Here is a 21,268-nt window from a genome sequence, read left to right as displayed (position 1 = left end):
TTAGGAAAATATATATTTTAATCTCTGGATAAGGTTGTGATTATTTACTGACTAGTAATGGCAAAAAAACTCTTGAGAGAATGTTATAGTTTAAAAAAGGGGTTGGACATTTTGGAAATTCCAGTTTAAGAATCCACTCTAAAGATAAACCCTCACCCAAATGATAACTTTGCGCTTGCCCCCTGCCAAGCTTCCATCCTGCACACATGTTGCCCCTTGGGGTTTTGCTGACGATATTTTGCTGAAGAACTCTTGATGAAGAAGATTGTGATAAGGACTTTTGGAAGTCAGTCTACTAAATCCACATATGTGCATAGTTTTCCTGTGCTGTTGAGCAGCAATGGAATATGTAAGTGGCCTGTATGTCTTTTATGCTCATATATCTGTGATATGATAGTGATCCCCAGTCACACCGTTCCATGTGATGTATTTAATTTTGGATCAAGTCTTCTCATAGAGTTTAAGGCCAGAAAGGACCAGCAGATCATCTAGTCTGACTTCCTGTATATCACAGCCACCAACACAACTCAGCATCTGCATACTAAACTCAATGACCAATGTGAGACCAAGTATTACAGCTTGCAGGAGACTGTTATGTGCCATAGGCAGACAATAGGAGAAACTGAAATGCACCAATGCATGAGGCACCTGCAATGCAGGGGACTGATTAAATGAGATATACCCAGATAATCCTAGCAAGTGACCCACACCACCACACTGCAGAAGAAGCTGAAAAAGCCCCAAGGTCACTACCAATCTGAGCTGTGGAATATTCTTTCCCAACCTCCCATATGGTGATCTATTAGATCCTGATCATGTGAGCAAGAACCAAATAGCCGTAGCCCTAGACATAGTGAGCCTCATTCTTATTTACACTAAGTCCACTTCATGCTGCTGCAGCAAATTATATTTACACTTATTTCAAGGGCCCTTTATACTAGCTGGGCAAGATCCTCAGTTGACATAAAATGTCGTTGACTTCAATAAAACTGTGATGATTTATACCAGTTGAGAATCTGGCCCTTAGAATGACAAAAGTTGTCATAGTATAAATAAGAAATTGGGCACAGTAGCTAGAAGTCTCAGATTATGACATTTTTACATTTGCAACCACATGTACTTTTGGGGTATTGTCCTGAGTGATTGTACTCAAATGTGGTCATGTTTTGTGAAGAGATGTAAAGATCTTGCTTTTGTTTTCGTTTTCGTGGGTGAATGTCTATGGTCTTAAAGAAGACGGGACTATTTCACCCTAGCAATGTAAGTACCTGTTAATTTCAGTCAAAAATGCCATAATTGCATGTAATTCATCTTGCTCACAAGAATAAGGTAGTCCACTTAGATTCCCTCTCTGTTTTGGAGTCATTGAAGTGATTAAGATATCCATTGCCTTTAATTATTTTTTGCTTTAATTTGGTTGTTCTGGAGTGAGAGAGATAGAGGGGAATAAGTTAAGGTGATTTGGGTGACATGTCAATATTTTCTAATACGTTTTGTTTTTTAGTCCTCCAACTTCTTGGCTTTCCAACATTCATGTAGTTTGACAAAACTGTCTTTTAAAGTCTCCTCCGGACATTAATAAACAGTATTTTTACATTTAAAATTAGATAACAATGTTTTTGGGGAGGAGGGAATTTCCTTAGAATTTTTTTAAAAATAGGTTTTGTATAAATGCCCGTGACACTTCAGTGTCACCTGTAACTTTCTAAAGAGTGTACTTATGACTCTGATGTTAAATAATAAGTCCGAGTCAATTAGCACAGCGTAACAATGTCATGTATTAAAATAGAGAAATTTTAATGTGAAAAATGTTTTCCCCAAGGCTGTGAATATCCTAAGGAATACATGACCTGGTGGTTCAAGCGTGGCATTTGTTTACCATGTTGGTCTATCCAAAGAGCATCGGAATGAGTACAGATTCCCAGGGAAATCCATTGTTCATATGACCTGGATGACTTGAACCAGCTTCATACTTGACAATCACTTTTTGGTTAGTAATCGTATGCATAATAAAATCTACAAGATTCTTCTCTGGGATCATGGAGTATAATTTTAGGACTAGTTCATGGTTCCAAACTGGTGCTGATGAAAGGTCAACAAAAACTGTACAAATCTTCTGTCCTGCCTCAAAGGCATCCTTCATAAAATACGTCGGTCTAATAATTTGATCCTCAGCACTTTCTCCTGCTCAGAACCCTGCCTGGTAATGTGGTAACTATGGGTCAATTAAAAGCTTTTAAGTACCAGTCTCTCAAGTAACTTAAAAGTTACTCTGATCAGCGCAACTGATAGTTCTTCAGGTCATCCACTTTTCTTCCAGTGCCACCAGACCTTCGGAACAGTACAGCATTCCAGACAAGTATTATAGAGTCCTAGCTGAAAGTTGCTACAGGATCAGCTCATGTGATGCAGGAACTCTCCCTGGATTTTGTGAAGCCTAGGAACCTTGTACGGTTTTAAGAAAGAAAAGTCACTGATTCCAATTCCTCCCTAATGAATGGGTGGGGTAAGCTGGAGTCAGCTGAGGAGGTTGACTGAAGTTTCTGAGAACAGATGATACCTTCTAATCACGATCTCTGTTTGTAATTACTGGTAAGTTATTGGCCGCAAGATGAATTTCCACATTGCTGAAACATGTAGGACAGATTGGGGTCTCTTCTGCCCAATGGCCACAAAAGAGTCCCAAGTCCTATGACTTGAGTGGATGAAATCTAGACTTTCAATATGTGTGGGCCACCTTTCCTGCCTCTTAACGCTAAGACAGTCCCTTAGAATATTAGCAGCCTGTTTTGTCCCGTCAGGTGAAACAGACTATCTGACTTTTTGATAGAGGTTGTCACAAACATCCAAGCCAGTGATATATGTCCTATGAAAACCACATGGAATTGACTTTGTAGTTGCACTTAGCAAAGTCTCATACAAGACCTTGTAAACCAGAATCACATCAGCCGCCATATACCATGACTTCCTGTGTATGAGCGTCCTTGGTGGAATGGTTTCAGAGTAGCAGCCGTGTTAGTCTGTATTCGCAAAAAGAAAAGGAGGACTTGTGGCACCTTAGAGACTAACAAATTTATATGAGCATAAGCTTTTGTGAGCTACAGCTCACTTCATCGGATGGAATGGGTTTCTTGAAGCATTAAAACATCCATTACCATATTGTTGGCTAGCTGCTGAAGAATATCATGCTTGGGGCAGAGATCCCCTCTATATTCAGCTATAAGATTGTCAGGGTGCCAAAGGCCAAGTAGGATTGGTCTCTCTGCACCCCCCCCCCCTTGGGGGTTAATGGAGGATGCCAGTGTGAAGGCATGCATGCGTACAACACACACACGCCTGACCTGTCACCCACCTCGGCAACTAAGTTTCTGTACACTGATGACATCTGGCTTGAAATAACTAGAAGCAGCTTTGAGGTGCTGGAGTTCTGCCTGTCATCGTACTTTGACACCTTGGCCCAAAACTTTTTGAAGTGGTGTCTTAAACTACATGCACTAAAGACAGTATCATCTTGTTTCCATTTTGCCAACCAGTTAGCTCATAGACAGCTGCAGGTCCTTCTGAGCAATCAGCCAATCGTTTTTGAAGTGTACCCTATTTATCTGGGGATAAAGCTTCACCACTCTCTGTCCCCAGGCTTGTTGTCAACTCCTGGGGCAGTAGCGCTGCAACCTTATGGACATCTTCCGATGCCTTAATTATTGCACCTACTGAATACTGTGTTGGGAGCATGGGTCTCCAGTCGTCATTGTGGATATTGGAGTTAATGATCAACTCTGCCTTTGTATCATCACTGGTGTGAGCTGGACAACTCCAGTTTCCAACCTTCTGCTCCTGGTTGGCACTGTTTCCCTGGCAATTAGGTGAGAAGTCATTACTGGCTGCATTACTAGGTGCAGCTACGTATCAAGACAGCTTACTTCACAATTTCATTGGAAAGCCCCATAAAAATAGTAGTTAAAGTCAAAGACGTCCCTTTTCTGAAATAGTTGAGCCTCTCAGACAGGACGTCAGACATGATCTTTCTAAGGCACAGCAGTGACATGTCATGTGGGACACTATTTTGGATTGATGGTACGTTTCTTGGCAGATAGGCACCTCATATCTGTGTCGCCTAGCCTGTCTGAATCAGCTCTCACATGCCCCTCAGAGCAGCCATACGAACTGAAAGATTTTTCTTCGTTACAGTAAGATCTGTTGTGTTCATGGGCGGTTTAACTTACATCTTTACTGTTGGGGGTTCTAGTGCTCCCCATCCTGCCCTGTGGAGCTCAAGAGCAAACAGCATGCCATCTGGTTATGAATTGTGCTCTTTATCAATTTTATGGTGCTTGACATCTGTGGATGATGCCGTGTTAGAATGGCTGCATCACTTACCTGACATCTAATTAATTGTTTGTGCCATCAGATACCATACACCAGAAGAAAAGTCTATCCAAAACTCTGAATTGCTGCCAAAGACCAAGCAGGCATTATAATTAATGGACCTGAAACCATAAACACATTGTAATGTACGCATCTGGACCCTGCATTTATCCTAAAATATGAATTGGTCCCCCACTTTATTAACTAAATCATTATTCCCCTGTCTACTACCCAAAACTAATGAAAGGCACTGTTCCTTATTGAGCCCCAGGGAAGCCTACTTCACCTTAAGTCTGCATATATCATCACAATGTTAGTGTTTCCTGATGCCACTCCCTTCACCTCGTTTCTGTTGCCATGCAGGTTACACTCACCATCACATACTTCCATTTACCGATGTGCAACCGAGCCACCATTCACATCATCTCTGTTTTTGACCACGACATGTGCATCTAGGGCTCAAACTTAGACATTTGTTTTAAATTAAAGTTTATATTTTGCAGCATTGATGACATTGTTTCTGCCCACTGGCCAGGGAAAGCTTTTTGCCTCTGCAGTGGGAAGTAAGCAAGTGGTTTTCCAAGCCATGAATATCTAGATGCTGTGTCCCTGCAGCATTTGACCACGCTTTACATGTGTCCCATTTTCCCTCTGGGTATTTGTCACTGATCTCCAATCAACATTGGCGTAGAAAGGTATCTAGAATGAGAAATTTTCCCCTGGTGTAAAGCCATTTATGTCAATGGAGTTACACCAGAAAGTTCACCATGGATAAATTTGACCCAGTAACTCTACAAAACCAGACACGGAAATGGGGTGCTACTGCCTGACCAATATGCGACTGTATCATGACTGTACCCTGTCATGCATTTGACTTGGAAAGTAATGGACAAGGTAAATAGAAAGAAGTAACAGTAGAACTAAAATATACTAGTGTGAGTAAAGCAAGCAGCAATCTGGACTCATTTTTCTTTTGTACTTTTCTTTCCCCATCTTTTAATACTAGGGATTTATCTATAAAAGCAGCTTTTTGTTTTACAGAACTCATCCGTTTCTGCTATCTATTCTTCCTTTGAAATTCTGATCCTATGCTCTGATGACACAAATCATAGATTTATTCAAGTGGAAGACAATAGAAGGAAATCTTAAGGAACAAAAACCCTATTCATGCACATTTCCCAAGTAATTCTGTTTTTCCATGAAGCATCAGCAGCTCTTTAAGGGGTTTCCTTGTGAAAAACGTGAAGTTTGCAATGTTTGATGTTGTCATTTCATACTAGGTATCTGATTGATATATCTGGTACAAAAACAACTCCTAATCAGTACATTGTTATGGATTTAAAAGTTAGATATTAAAAATTGTTTATTACATATAGTAATGACAATACTTTACATGTAGAAAGCCCTTTTCATATGAGGAGCTCAGTTTTTTGTTTTAATTTTTTTAAACAATTAATTAAGCCTCACTGCACTCCTCTAATAAATTTATTAGTCTCTAAGGTGCCACAAGTACTCCTGTTCTTTTTGTGGATACAGACTAACACGGCTGCTACTCTAAACCTGCACTCCTATAATCATTTTACAGATGGGTAAATTGAAGTACAAAGAACTGAAGTGGGTGCTTTAAGTTCATATAGTAAGACACTGGCGGGAATGGAAGTAGAACTCAAGTTTTGTCTCCTGTTCCAATAACTGGACAGCAATGCCTCCCCTCTCTGTCATGAGCCCAGTATATTGTATATTGGCTTCTGCTGTGTTAATTAGAGCAGGGCAGGAAACAGGTTTTCCATCCTATGAAATTTCAAAAATTTTAAATTTTTCCTGTCAGGAATCGGGATAGAAATCGTATTATAAAAAATCCAGATTGGGTCGCCTGAAACATTTTTATTTCAGTAATTTCAAAATACTTCATTTCAGATTCAACATTTTTAAAGTTTTAAAACCATTTTTGTTATAAATTAACTATTTTTAAAAATCAAATGTCATTGAAAATTGAAAACTTTGTCATTGAAAGTTTGTCATTGAATGTCATTGAAAACTTTGAAAATTATTTTTTTTCCAAAAATATTTCTAATTAGGAAATTCATCAAAACCAACCCTTTCCTAGGAACAGTTTCAGTTTTGATGCATTGACATTTTCAGATGGAAAAAAATTATCCTAAAATTCCCAATCAATTCTAATTTAATTTGTGTATGGTTTTAATTATGGTGAGATTTATTCAAGCTTGAGTAGGTGTAGCTGCCTACAATGGCTTCACCCCTGGACTAGAATACTTTGTTTTGTAGTTTATGATAGTATTAATTCAAGAGGCTGTGTTTTCTCATGTAACATGGATTGCTCAAATGAGGACATATTCTGCTCCATGATAAATTTAATTTGATAGCATCTATACTTAGAGGTCTGTTTCTGAAAAGTTTATCTCCACCTATGCTAGAGCATATTCTTCATAGTAAGATTTGTGATTTCTCTCTTCTGGATTTTGCAGGTTTGGGCAAATGGCCACCTGAATGTGAACTGCCACTGGTTTTAGGGTTGACTTTTGCAAAACTAAAATCACACCCACTTCAGTTCATCTTATGTAATCGGAGACTTTAAAGGCCAGAAGGGATCATTATGCACACCTCAGGACACAGAACCTCACCCACCCATTCCTGGAATAGGCTCATAACCTCTTGCTGTGGTGAAGATACTTAGTAGTAGTAGTTTTGTTACCCCTTATTTTGACAAATATATTTAAGCAAATGTACACAAAAGAGGCAAAGTTTTATCAGAAAATCTGGTGTTGCTCCCCCAAATGAAAATATGCATGGAAAAGATTCTCTGTCCTTTCCCTCCATCGCCTGATATGATTTCTTTGATGCTTAATGCATGGATTAATTGTTTTATTGTGTGGTATATACCTATCATGTATCATCTTCAAAGCAACTCCTGTACCTAGGTATTTCAGCAAGGTCCCCTTCTAAATTATGTTATCTTTCCAGGAAAAGCCTTTGGGTTCACCTACTAATTTAGCTTCATTTTTGGCAAGGCTATAAAATCTATTGACCATCACAAAATCCAACTCCTAAAAGTATAAATTAGACACATGTGAAGTGTTCAGCAGTTACCATGAAAATTCTCTTATGAGTTTGGGAATCATCAAGTCAGGGAACAGAACCAGTACCATGTGATAACTCTCCAGTCCACAAGAAGAATAGTAATTTAAGAAAGGTGAGTGAATAGTTCACAGATAATTGATGAGCTGAAATATTTTTGCATTTAGCAATGTTTTTTAATAATGAACAAACAGGAAATGTCCCTTAATGGGAATGACTCCAAAACTTACAGAGAGCTTTCTAAGGTGGCCAGTGTGAATACATATGTGAATACTGGCATGAAGATGTATTTGGAATACTTTTTCTTTACATTAAAATGTTTATCAACAAAAAGTTTCATTATCTGAATGCTCACAGGAAGCAAAGTAAAAGAGCTATTGAATTTTCTCAAAATGTAATTATTATTTTTACTTAACCAAATGTTCACAAATAATGTTGTGTACAATTTGCTTAGCATTAGTCCAGAAGTAAGAACCAGACAAAGAGCAATCATTCATATAAAAAACAAACAAACCTTAAACTTGTAAGAGAAGTTAAAAACAGGTGAGATGGTACCTCATGGTGATATAACTTTGATAATTATATTGATTTTGCGGGTGTTGCTGCATTACTTTCATTCAGTAGTTTAGTTGGAAAGAGACTTATTTCTGTCCCCAAAGCTTTTCAGAAGTTTTGAAATAGTACTCCTGAGTTCTGTGGTAGAGGAGGTTCCAAGATGACATAAACGATAGCAATTACTGACCATGAAAATGAGAGCCATGCTGGAAGTTGCTGCATACACACAACACCATTTAGAAGATTATAAGTAATTGCCCCCTTTCCCCTTTCCCACTCTCAGTGGGGTTGCCCAAGATTTGTCTTTCATCTTTTACTAACTTTACATCTGTCTGTGGGTAGTGTCATCCCACATCTCAGCCTGTCTGTCTCCTCTCAGATGTCTTCTTGTCTGCTTTGACTGAATACATGCGGAACAGAACTTCCCTCCCTAACATTCTCTACTTTCCCCTTCTCAGTCACTGTCAACATCACCCCCATCTTCCCTGTCCCTCAGGCCGACAATCCTCTCCCGTGCCCCAAACATCCAAATCCGAACATATCTTCCTCCTCAGTGTCTCCAAGATCCGTCCTGTTTTTTTCATCTTCACAGTCAAATCTCTCATTCAGGCCCTCATTATATACTGCCTTGATTATTGGCCTCTCAAATATACACATTGACCCCACCAGTTCATACACAATGCAGTCACTAAACTTCCTTCCTTTGCTCATATAACTCTTCCTCTCTTTGAATACTTCCACTGGCTTTTCATTTGCTGTCAAATCAACTGTAAGCATCTTCCCACCACCTTCAGAGCTCTGCATAATTTGGCCCCTCCTACTTATCTTTCCTCATCAAGCTTCATGTTTTCTCCATACCTTCTGCTCCACCAGTGTTCCCATCCTTGTCTACCCATTTTTAGTTGCTCACACTTTCACTTCTGTGCCCTCTTCCATGTGATCTCACATGGTACAACCTTATCACACAGTTACCTTCATGTTTTCTGTACATAGTGCAACCTCCATGAGTTTATATTGCAAAGCCCATATTTAAAGCCCCCCTTAAAGACTCACTTCTGCCATGCAACACACAGTGAATCATGTTGACCTGTACACAAATTAGAGATGGTACAAAATTTTTGAATTCCTACATTTTCCAGTGAAAATGGGGGACAACATTTTCATGAAAAATTCATCCCACTTTTTAGCCAGTTGGTTGAAAAAAATTAAATTTTGAAATTTTCTGACAACAAAAGGAGACATTTTTCATGGAAACTTCAAACCCCAAATGTTCCAGTTTTTCAGCCATCTCAATGCAAATTATATAGAATTTTGTTCCCTTTCATCTGGCCTCTTTTCTGCCCTTAGATTGTGAGCTCCTCAGAGCAGGGACTGTTCTTTTTGAGTGTTTGGAAATCTTTTAGCACAGAGTGGGCACTACTGTAAATAAACAATTAACAATAATGAAAACAAGATTATCTTCATACTGTGCTGCATCAGAAATAGACTTTCTAAAATGAATGTTTTCTTTCTAATGGGTTCCCATGAGGCTTCCTTAGCTACATGCTTGTGACAGTCTCTTGGTAGAAACGTGTGAATCACTGTGTCTATTCGTATATTATTTCACGCGTTCTTCAAATCCTTAGCCTGATGAATGCAGGGACTGTGTTAGGGAGGTGGGACTGGTTTTAAAGGCAATATCCTTGATCAAACATTGTCGTAACCTCCCTCCCCTTTTTTTTGACACAGTAGGGCATATTCTGAACATGTCTAGAAGTGTGACAAATCATTCAGCAGATATGCTCATTGGTACTCCAGGAAAGCTAAAAGCATTGCCCTCAAATAAGAGAGAGGGTTTCTTGGTTGCATATGAAAGCATGTGGAAGCTAGCATTCATGATGAAGGCATAACAACTGTTTCTTGTTTTTTGCCATGTTTGAGGAAAACAAAAGAGAAATATTTGTGTATAACTGGTATGTTGTGTACCGATAGAAGATAATTGTTAGAGGAAATGGTGAACAATCAAGAAAACACATTACATTTTTACAACAATTTGCCAAATAGTTTTTGTTGTTGTTCTTATAAAACTAGGAACTGATAAATGGCTGGGAAGAATAAAGACGCAAGTATGCAGCATTTCAGTTTATGTATGCATCTCCAGGAACTTCTGGCAAATATGTCTTTTCCGTCACATAACATGTTTATTCCCAAATAAAATGTCCTTCACAAATTATTGATCGCTCATGAAGAAAGGAGAAAACAAGTTAGGGGTAACTTCTCCCCTTGCAGAACTCTTTTCACACCCTTTTCACTCCACTGGGTACCACTCTACACAATGTGACAGTTATGATTGATATGCCCAGCTGAACAAATAAGATTTGTTATACCCATGTAGCCTTACTGATGTCTATGGGGTTGCACAGGTGTAAGAGACAGTAGCCATTAAGCTAGGATTTAAAAACAGAAATAGACTGACATCCAGGACCAACAGGGAGAGAGTTTTATATTGTGAGGGGTCCAGCTATTACTATTACTATTTGTTTGTGCAGTGTCCACCAGTAGGCTAGGTGCTATAAATGTCTCACCCATTATGGCTTATAAGTCTTCAAGTCATGATGATGAACCAAGACATTGATTGAGAAGTATCTTGGGAGGGAATTATGTACCTTTATGGGTTGCTAAAAATCAGCCAAACAAAAAAGCTAGTAGGCTGCACATTTTCCCCCTTAACTACCTCTCCTCAGATATTGACCAGTGGAATAAAGTAATTGAGCAGCTGGGAACACCATGCCCAGAATTCATGAAGAAGCTACAACCCACAGTGCGGAACTACGTTGAGAACCGACCTAAGTATGCTGGTCTCACTTTCCCCAAACTTTTCCCAGATTCTCTCTTCCCAGCCGACTCAGAACACAACAAACTCAAAGGTATGTCTAAGGAGGGAGCATGGGGCATGTATGACCAAGTACAATAAAACATGTTTTTTCTCCAGCTGAGATTAATTGATTTTCAGTGTACTTTGAAACACATTTCATATAGTGGGTCATAATTTTTTTTCTCAGTGCTAAGATGAGGGAGAGTCATGGATGTAAAAAAACATACTAGAAAGAAAAGAGAGCAACACTTTTAATGTCTGCAAAGTTAGTCTCCATCCATGTGTTTATTGAAAACTGTTCTCTTTGATGCGAGGAAAAGAAAAAGTGGTTGAGATCTAAAGTGTGGTAAAGAAAGAAAAAGTAAAATGTTTTAGCTAGTTGATGTTTTCATGAAAACATTGTGCGGTTTATTTATCAGATCAGATTCAGGTGCTGTAATGACCAAGACACTTGCATTGGTTTTATCTAGCAAGGAGTTAGTTCTAAGTATGATTTGGAGGGAAATTTGGTGCGAGGGCATCCAGGCCTCTAGGGTACGTATGTTGATGTTGATTAATACATCAAGCATGTCAGATTCATGGCACTCATTCTGTACAGCTATGCACTCCGATAGAACCATAAGCAAGTTTGGAAAACCCTGAATTTTTATTAATTTTGTTCTGACATACTGGAGCCCAAGGAGATCTCAATGTGGCATTAAATCTTCTTTTGTTGTAAACAAAGAACTGTCAATGCAGCCAGAGCCCTGACTACAAAAGTGATGGTGTGTTTACTAAGAAAAGTAAAAGTATCAATGCCACCAGCTAAAATTGCTCTTGATGTAGTTGCAGTTTAATATCTGCCTGTAAGTGGCTTTGTGACTATGAAAAATGGAGCAACTGGGTTTTGGTATGTGAAGCAGAATGATATCTTAATTACAGTGGGGCTACATATTTCCATTGTACAATATATGCAGTGGCATGTGGTAAGATGGTTATAGTCATAAATTGAAGCCATGATAAACTTGAACAGGATGTTGACTTTCAATAAGAAACAATGATTAATGTGTGTTGAGTATAAAAAGATTTCCAGTCACAGCTTTGGAACCTTTTCAAACTGCTAGTGTGCATAAATTTTGCACACATGGGTTCCTCTGGTTGCTTGCTGCAGTGACACATAATGTTTCTTAATCACCTACAATTTGCATGTCATTACATTACCCAGAATGCTCTTCCAGTTAACAACTGTTTCATAGCACGGCTGTTGTCTGAGATCTGGGAGCAAAGTGAAAGGTCTGAGCAAATGCTTTTGGATGCATTGAGTCCTTTTCTGTACTCCTCCTACAAAGAAAATGAATAGTGGTCTTTCATTGGATTTAGGGCTAATGCACAGAGAATAATGATCAAACTGTGTTAACTAATTATCTCCTGGATAAAGGAAGCACACTTTTATTTAAGCACAGAGTGAATGTCTGTGTTTAAGATTATTTCTTGTTTGGTTCCTCTGTCCTAGGGTACTTTTATATCCTGAATCCTCGTACCTTCCTAAAAAGTACAATAAATAATGGTATATAGTCACTTTGATGTCACCTTTAGTAGTGTGCTGGGGGTACATAAGATACATTTGGTGAAGGGGTTGTGTTTTTGTAGTTACTGATCTATTTTTGTTCTTTGTTTTCTATTCGAGGTCCACTTCAAATGGTATAAAAAGTAAGATAATAATAAATGATTTCAAACAAGAAAGCAGTTTTAATATGATATGTGCAGTACTCTTAGCAGTAAGTGATCTGGTTAACTTTAAAGAAAAAAAAGATTGCAGTGAATTTATTGACAGTCGGGGGAAAAAAACAATACTGGGATAAGAAAAAAAATCAGTTTGTGGGTTGATTGGCAGCATATTTGCTATGAATACAGAATACTATGGGCTCTGATCCCAGATTAGAGGTTTTGGCTTGTACTTCGTATAGACCATCACATGGTACTAGGGTTTGTTTCGTTGTTGGATACTTGCCCAGCCAGACATCAGCATGAATTTCCATCTGATGCTTGTTCAAACTCCTGTCAGAATGAATAGAGAGTTACTTTGCTCTCTTGGCTAAATCTCATATTCCATTTGCCACTACCAACTAATTTGTTCCCAGGCACTCTGAATAGTAACTCACATAGCAACTGCTACAACTGCCTCCATTCAGGTCCTATGCTATAAATAGGAAAAATTCAGCTAGTTATCAGGGAGAGAGAATTCACAGATTGTGAGCTTTTGCTGAAATCTTGCCATATTCAACTGTGTTACAACACCATGCTGGACAAATTCCAACTTTCTTGACAAATAAGACTAAGCTCACTGAGCTGTATGTTCTGTCAGTGTAAATTGGCATAGCCCTACAGAGGTCAAACACAAGTGTAAATGGGGCTATGCTTATTTACACCAGCTGAGGATATGGCCCACTGGTTTCAGCACTAGTTGAGTGAGTATCGGGATTTGGACAGAGCCTTCATCAACAATGTTATCTAGCATCTCTATGGTGGTGAATGTCCAAGCAATCAGAACGCCATATATTGCTACCCTGGGAGATTCTACTTTCTGTGACCCATAAAATGTTTCTTCACTTGAAAAGATACTTGTTGGTAGGGGCAGAATTTCAATATTACTCTCCTCAAGAGATATGGGAGAAAACTAACATTTTTATCCAAACTCCCAGAACTTTGTTGTTGTTTGAATAAATGGATTCCAGAGCTACTCCTGTTCTTGGGTTTGGTTTTCCAGAATAAAAACCCCAGTGAAGGGGATCTTGCAAACCCAAACCATGGTCCACACACCAGGTCCTCAGGGTCATCAATATGGCTGATTTGCACTGCACAGCTCGCAGTTTCTGGCTGCAGATTTAGTGTATCTGGTCCCAGGAGAAAAGCCTCAATGCAAGTGGGAACCGCTGATGATGTATAGCTGGTGTAGGAACTCCCATAACACCCTTCTTCCTGCTGCCAGCCCAGGGCAGAGTAAAAGGGATAGAGCTGGGACTAGAGCTATCCGGCAAAAAGTTTTGAGGACTTGAAAAAGTTTCCCATCCCTTATCAGGAAGAAAAATCAATCTCAAACCAAAAATCTGGAAATTAAATCAGTTTGGGTCAGTTTCATTTCACTTTCAACCCACTTTATTTTAAAATATTTTAAAAATATAATTAGCTTTAATTTTGAAATGAAAAGTCCTTTTGAACTGGAAAACCAAAATGTTTTGTGCCCATGCAGAAACAAAATATTTTGCCAATTTCAAAGCTTTTTCTCCAAAATTATTCTGAGTTGAAATTTGATCAAAACCAACCCTGTCCCACAAAAAAATTGTTTTGATGAATCAGCATTTTTGGACCAATTTTGAGGGCATACATGAGACTTATGTAACGTGCAAGTCTTGTGCTGGCTCTTTATTCATCTTCTGCGTATATTTGGATCTCTTGCTGTATTGAGGAGTGGCAGAATTTCATCCAAATGAAGAATAACTGGAGGGAACAAATTGCCCTACTTATTTTTTTACAACAGTTAACCAATACCGGCATGTAGTAATTTTGTACTGACACTGTGTTCCTCTGATTTCATTGCTCTAGCCAGCCAAGCCAGGGACCTTTTGTCAAAGATGTTGGTGATTGACCCAGCCAAGCGGATATCAGTGGATGAAGCCTTACAGCATCCATACATTAATGTGTGGTATGACCCTGCAGAAGTGGAGGCGGTAAGTAAAGCATGGACATTTAATTTACTTTCACCTCAGTACTGTAAAATGCAGCCATAATATTTTTTTCAGCCCTACCAATCATGCCCTGAAAAAAACAAGCAAGACTTTTCAAGTTTACATTATACCTTACTAGTAAACATATACCATATGGTGGAGACAGGCAGCACTAAACAGGAAGCAAAACTAAGCTCCCAACTAGGAAAGTTCTTAAACCCTTGCTTGGGTCCCATTGAAGTCAGTGGGATTTGAAGGATGTTTTAAGTTAAATGGTTATTTAAGTGCTTTCTTGATTTGGGGCCAGAGTTCACTATTACCTAGTGCAGGGATCAGCAACCTTTGGCACGCGGCCAATCAGGGAAATCCTCTGGTGGGCCGGGACTGTTTTGTTTACCTGCAGCGTCCGCAGGTTCGGACGATCGCAGCTCCCACTGGCCGCAGTTCACCGTTCCGGCCAATGGGGGCTGCGGGAAGCGGTGTGGGCTGAGGGATGTGCTGGCCGCCACTTTCCGCAGCCACCATATTAGTGAACTCAAAATCCTGCTTCTGAAGTCTCCTGCTCTCAATGAATGAGAAAGTGATCATAATTCTAGCATATAGCCTGAACGCTACATTTATCTTGTTTCTTTCCCCTAGGGAATACCTCCTTCCCTTCCTCATTCTCATTCTTCCTGGAAACCTTCTTTTTAACAGTTTAGAGGAAAGGGAAGCAACAGTAAACTAGTCCTGGAGAAAGAAAAGGAGTACTTGTGGCACCTTAGAGACCTAACCAATTTATTTGAGCATAAGCTTTCGTGAGCTACAGCTCACTTGATCGGATGCATAAAAGTGGAAAATACAGTGAGGATGTTTTTATACACACAGACCATGAAAAAATGGGTGTTTATCAATTCAAAATGTTTTCTTCCCCCACCCCACTCTCCTGCTGGTAATAGCTTATCTAACGTGATCACTCTCCTTACAATGTCTGTGTGTATAAAAACATCCTCACTGCATTTTCCACTTTTATGCATCCAATGAAGTGAGCTGTAGCTCACGAAAGCTTATGCTCAAATAAATTTGTTAGTCTCTAAGGTGCCACAAGTACTCCTTTTCTTTTTGCGAATACAGACTAACATGGCTGCTACTCTGAAATCTAGTCCTGGAGAATGTTTATCTACTCTTTGGTAATGCTGGTTTCCCCACTTCTTGACCTTTGAGTCCTCTTCCATATATTGCAATGTCCCAGATGCACCATTCCCCCTGCCAGCCCAACTGAAGAACACATTCTCCCCCAAGTAATTTGTCTGGACATACTATTACGTGCAAAATCAAGATGTGAGTTTTTAATTATCATCTTAGCAACATTATTTCCATTGGAAATAGTACTGTGTGGCTATAATAACACATGGTGCTTCTGAGCATTTCTCATGACAGGACATTATTTAGCTATGTCACTAGTTATCTTCATATGAAAAAAATCTGTGATGACATGATAAATGTAGGGCCCAATCCTACAAGGTAATGACCACTATCTATGTAGTATCTAAGGAAGTTAAGGGAACTTAGCACCTTGAAAAGCCAAGTCTAAAGGCATTATTACAGAAGTGTTCCAAATGAAACATCTTACTGTACATGCTGAAATTAGTGTACTTTGAAAAAATATATATATACACTCTGTATTTCAGTTACATTTGCTTTTGCACCATCTATTCCTTATACCCTAAACAAATTAGTTGAATATATCCTTTAATTTCTATTGACTTTTTTGCTTACTTTTTAATAGTATTTTAATCTGAAAATTAAAATATTTGACATGCTGCCAAATTTACAAACATGCGCATATTTCAATTCCAGATGCCTGTTCTAGGTATCATTCCCTTCCTTGGTCATCCTTATTGAATTACATCCCCATTTCTGAATTTAATTCAGAATGGCTTCAGTGCTTTTTGGAACTCCCATAGACTTGATTGCACTCTCTTGTTCTCTGTCTTCATATCTACGCTCTCCTTGCTCGTTCACGCCATTCTTTCAGTCTGGGCATTCCTCTCTGTCCAACCCTGTACAATTCAAGGTCACTGATGGATGGTGTACTGCTTCCTCTAACTGTAGAAGAGATAGAGGTCCTTTTCATAAACTTCCAAGTTGCCACATCTCTTCCTATCTCTCCTGAACTTCACCTTAGCCTATGTTTTGTGCTAAACCCTGCTCATCTTATTCTGTTTCATTCTCATATGCCTCCTTTACACCTCACTGTGACAATTCTACCCTTCTTTCTGAACAATCTCCCATCATTGCTGACTCCAGGCCTGCTCCACCAGCCGCAGCAGTGGTGGGATCAGTAATGTGACAAAATGGCAATGACTGCCAGATCTTCTTACCACTGTGTCATCTAATCCTTCTCATCTAATTTCCTGATGTACTGATAGAAATGCCAGTAGCCATCAGAGACATTTTCACACTAGTTGTCCACACCATTACCATAAGTGGGATTTTTTTTTTTAGAAGAAAGACTTGTAAAGATAAAGATGTAAATTACAGTTTTGGCTTTTGTTGCTCTGGTCCATTTTATTTCTCATTTTGACTTATTGCCTGTATGAGAGTCACTGTATCCAGTATTGTAAAACTTAATCCACTTACTTTATCTTTTGAGAAATTGCTTCGGAACGATGTTATATAACAATGAATTGAATTATAATTAGAAATGTTTAAATGCACAAGGGAACTTTTTATGTCCTCGGCTTTGGTTGTGCTTTGTCGGTCAGAAATATGGATAAGGAAATTGTTGTGCTTCATGATTCTCTAAAGGCTTGGAAGATAATTCTGGATAAGCACCTGGAATGCTTAGGGGCTTGTGTAAACCTTTTTTGCTCAGGAAATAAGGTTGAAAATTTCAGAGGGCAATGCTGACTTTGAAGATTTCCAGTATTTTCTGGTTTTGATTGAGCTAGGAATGCTACAAGAGTGGCTTTTTTCACGGCGTTGCTACTTTTGCTTCTGCTTTTGGATGAAATCAGCGAACACGGAATCATTTTATGCTGTGACATGTAGCTGTGAAGTATATGAAAGTATAAAAAGCCCCACTATTGTTTACTAAGCAAGAGATTTGTACTGTCTTCCCAGATCTTTGTGATTAATACATGTACTAGAGGTGGTTAACAACTGGAATACTGGATCCAAACCGTCTCTGTACTTTAGGAAAGTTTGCACTAAAATCTACATCCACAAGGAAAGCTTTATCTTTTTATAGCCTGTACAGAGCTGAGCCTAGGACAGGGGAGAGAGGAAAGTGCCCTGAAATCCAGTATGCAAAGTCAGAACAATAATGTCATAGCACTTATGGATGGAACAAGCTTTTCTGGTTGATTTTCATCATGTCCAACAAGGACACAGTGGCAACCATTTGGCAACCATTAAGGGTCTGATCCGGTGCCTATTGAAGAAAAAGAAGAGATTCTGGTGAATTTAGCAAGCAACGGATCACTTTTTATCCTTCTCATGTCCAAAATTATTAATTAAAATAAGAAAGCTTTTCAAAGGGGATATCCTTTGAATGGAGGCCCCATGCAGTTTACAGCATAGGGGAACTGTCTCACATTTAAAGTTGTACTGTATTGTTACAGTAGGTATTTGTGGGCACCTGATTCTCTACTGCCCTTCACCTTGTGTCACCAGTTATACCTGTGCAAAGTGGAAGAAGAAGAGCTCTGTGGAGCTTGAAAGCTTGTCTCTTTCACCAACAGAAGTTGATCCAGTAAAAGATATTACCTGGCCCACCTTGTCTCTCTCATATCCTGGGACCAACATGGCTACAACAACACTGCAAACAAAGTGGGTATGAAATTCTACCAGATCAGTTTCTCTGCTCTCTTCCACTGGTGGAAGCATTTCAGGCCCATTTTGCACTCAGCAAATGTGTACATGTCTACATAAGGTGCAAGGAAATGGAGAATCAGGCCCACACTATTATTATTGAAAGGTCAGATTCTGCCACCCTGACTTGTGCTGAGTAATTCCATGTTCCAGAAATTCCCCCATTGATTTTAGTGGAATAAGGTGCTGTTCAATGTGAGTAAGTCTGGAAGAATCTGACCCAAAGTGAACATAGTGTTGCGTCTTTGCAGCACTTCACGTGACAGAGGGATTACGTGGAGAAGGAGCAATGCATTGGCTAGTGATAGTTCAAATTTAAAGCAATCAGTTTTTTTGACCCAGTTATTTGTTCTAATTTGTTGTCTGTGTCTGAATTGCATCTTTTTAGAATGTCTCTTTTCTGTTCACACTTCTAGCTCTTTGCCCAGCTGACTTGTAGTTAACAAACCTGCTGAACATCAATTTCCTCAGCTGTTATCTCCATCTGTCCTGCCACAAGGATTTCTTCTTTAAGACATGCTATGTCTTGTTCTTCCAACATGTGCAGCACACTATAGAATTGTGTCTCAGCACCTGGGCAGTGAATGATTAGTGAGCTGATTTGATACCATTTTTCCATCATTCAGAGACCTCATTCAGTTCATAGCAGATATGAAAGGAAGGAAGATTACGTTAGCATAAATAGCGGAAAATGGATTGAATGAATATTTATTGTATTTTGTACAGGTCATGTGTGTCTAAGTATAGAAAGGGCCTGACTACTTCTAGGGTGCCTTAATTTACAGATCTCATTTCCAGGAGGAAAATTAAACCAATGACTCTTGATTTTACTATTGACCGTTTATTAAACCTTAAATTTCCATCTGTTCCTGCTGACACACCTTCAGTGGCTAATTGTGAGTCATTGAGTAATTACTTTCCAGAGAGAATTTATCTCAGTTGGATTTTGCTTGCTTCATCCGTTAGAAAGTGCAGTCGCTGACTGAATTGCATCTACACTGGGGAGGGGATGTCTGCATGAGGAGGGGTTGTACAGCAGCATGCACTTTAGTAATCTGTTCTTTCTATCATTTTCCTATATGCCTTTCAGAAGAGTGTATTGAATCCAGTAGAACAACCCTCAGTTTGACTTTGACTTCGACTTCCAGTAGTTTGGCATTGTTTTAAGACATTAATTGTTGCTTAAATAAAAAAAAAGTTTCACTTTTGCCTGAACATCAATCCAATTTCTAACTTTCTGCTCTTGGCTAAAAAGCTGGTGTCAGAATGGCTTTTGGTTCATTTACAAGGAAGATACCAGCACATGATAACTTTGGCAATACACTTTTTTTTTCCTGCTTAAAGTCTGCAAAGACTTATTTCCTCTTGGCTGAAGCTATAGCAGAATCTTTGATAGTCATTGGTAACCTGTCAACAGCCTTAGATGTTGATTATGCAAATCTCTTGGAATATGTTAACTGTCTTGTTGGAGAATCTTCTGCAGTTGTAACATAGTGCAGAGACTGAGTGTGCTATAAATTACTATTTTGTGCAAGTTAGTTTCTACTTTGACACGTTCTATGGCCTCCCTGAAGGGTCTTTGTTGTGCTAACTGTATTGCTCCGTTGTAATGCTGCCTCTTGAAATTTTTCACCATTGTGATACAAGATAATGTACCAGGGTTAAAGCAGTGACATTATACACTTTGTCCCTCTCTGACCTGATTGCCCTGTATTTTAGTTTCTGGTGGAGGTTTGGGATGTGAATGACTAAACATTTTTCAACATCGCATTTGAATATACATGATGAAGTGGATATGGAAATTGTTACCTTGTTAGATCTTGTAAGCCCAGTGGTCTTGGGTCTAGCTAATACTAGTATGACAGACCTCCAAAGAAAATATACATTTGCTAGGAAGTGCCATGGTGATTCATTAGACACTCTTGCCCCGGAGTCAGTCTACACTGAACCAAAGCTGTAGAAGTGGTGCTGACTACTTCTGGTCATTAAACTTCCTTGGCCAGTTTTTGCAAGAATAGAGATATAAATTCCAGTGCCCTGAACAAATAGGAAGTTGATAATTCCAGTCTGTGTACCTAAAATCCCCCCTCCAATTTTAATTGGACAAAGCAGTCTTCACTTTCTTCCTAAACTATAGTGTTACTGTTACTGTGTGCTATGGAACAACTGGTGTGTGTCAGACAACTGGTGCATTTCAGTAGGGATTCTTTTTCAACAGCAATGGGTCCAAAACAACACTCTGGCTCTAAACCTCCTGAACTTCGGAGGGTGAGGCTGGAATCCAGATCCTCATCTGTATCTAAATTTTGCAGCTGATCCCTGTCTAGAATGAACAGTAACAAAAACTTAGATCCAAAACAGTAGAAATGTGTGTGTTGAAATCCAGATACAGAAGCTATAAGTCTTTTCCCTTTTCTACTATTGGCACAGTTTGTAAAGCTTGTGATAAACATGCCTTATGTGAGAGGTTCTGTGTCAATGAAAGCCTATCATTCACCTTTACACTGAATGGATTTAAATTCTCCCCTTTTGCATTTAAGGAACAAGCTTCACCAAGGTCTTGATTTTTGTCACTGCATATCTTAACTGTGCTGAGAGTCTGTTTCTATCAAAGAAGGGAAGAAAGCAAATGAAACATATTACTGTCTAGAACATTTTATTCAAGAAATTTAGACTCCATGTTTCTTTGTGAATTATTCATGAGCAGGTTTAGAATTTGTGTTCATTGTTGGAATTATTTGACAAATGATTTATGCAAACGTATATCAGCCTGAGGATTGCTTGTGAACTATTTGCGAGTGTGTTATACTTAAGTCCCTGTTTTTGTTGTGTGATCATA

The 21,268-nt window shown here is 39.0% G+C and overlaps 1 protein-coding gene and 1 long non-coding RNA gene across 15 annotated transcripts in view; both read left to right on the top strand.

Annotated features, from left to right (window-relative positions):
* The window catches only part of MAPK10 (mitogen-activated protein kinase 10), a 251,303-nt gene that overhangs the window by 204,728 nt on the left and 25,307 nt on the right, over nt 1-21,268 (top strand). For 13 of the 14 annotated variants that reach the window (XM_084627024.1, XM_084627029.1, XM_084627025.1 and 10 more), the window contains 2 exons: nt 10,740-10,922; nt 14,453-14,577. In XM_084627024.1, the coding sequence (XP_084483150.1) occupies nt 10,740-10,922; nt 14,453-14,577 (308 nt within the window). The remainder of the gene's footprint in view (nt 1-10,739; nt 10,923-14,452; nt 14,578-21,268) is intronic. The other variant, XM_084627020.1, reaches the window with a different exon arrangement.
* Nucleotides 157-7,691, top strand: LOC311519927. Its single transcript, XR_014711418.1, has 3 exons — nt 157-1,260; nt 1,823-2,592; nt 6,852-7,691. It is a non-coding gene; the product is annotated as an uncharacterized lncRNA (long non-coding RNA).

The sequence above is a fragment of the Lepidochelys olivacea genome, assembly GCF_965140295.1.
Source record: "Lepidochelys olivacea isolate rLepOli2 genome assembly, chromosome: 4".
In the NCBI taxonomy this organism is placed as follows: domain Eukaryota; kingdom Metazoa; phylum Chordata; order Testudines; family Cheloniidae; genus Lepidochelys; species Lepidochelys olivacea.
The sequence above is the reverse complement of the archived record's forward strand: the minus strand, read 5'-3'. Positions and strand labels throughout refer to the sequence as shown.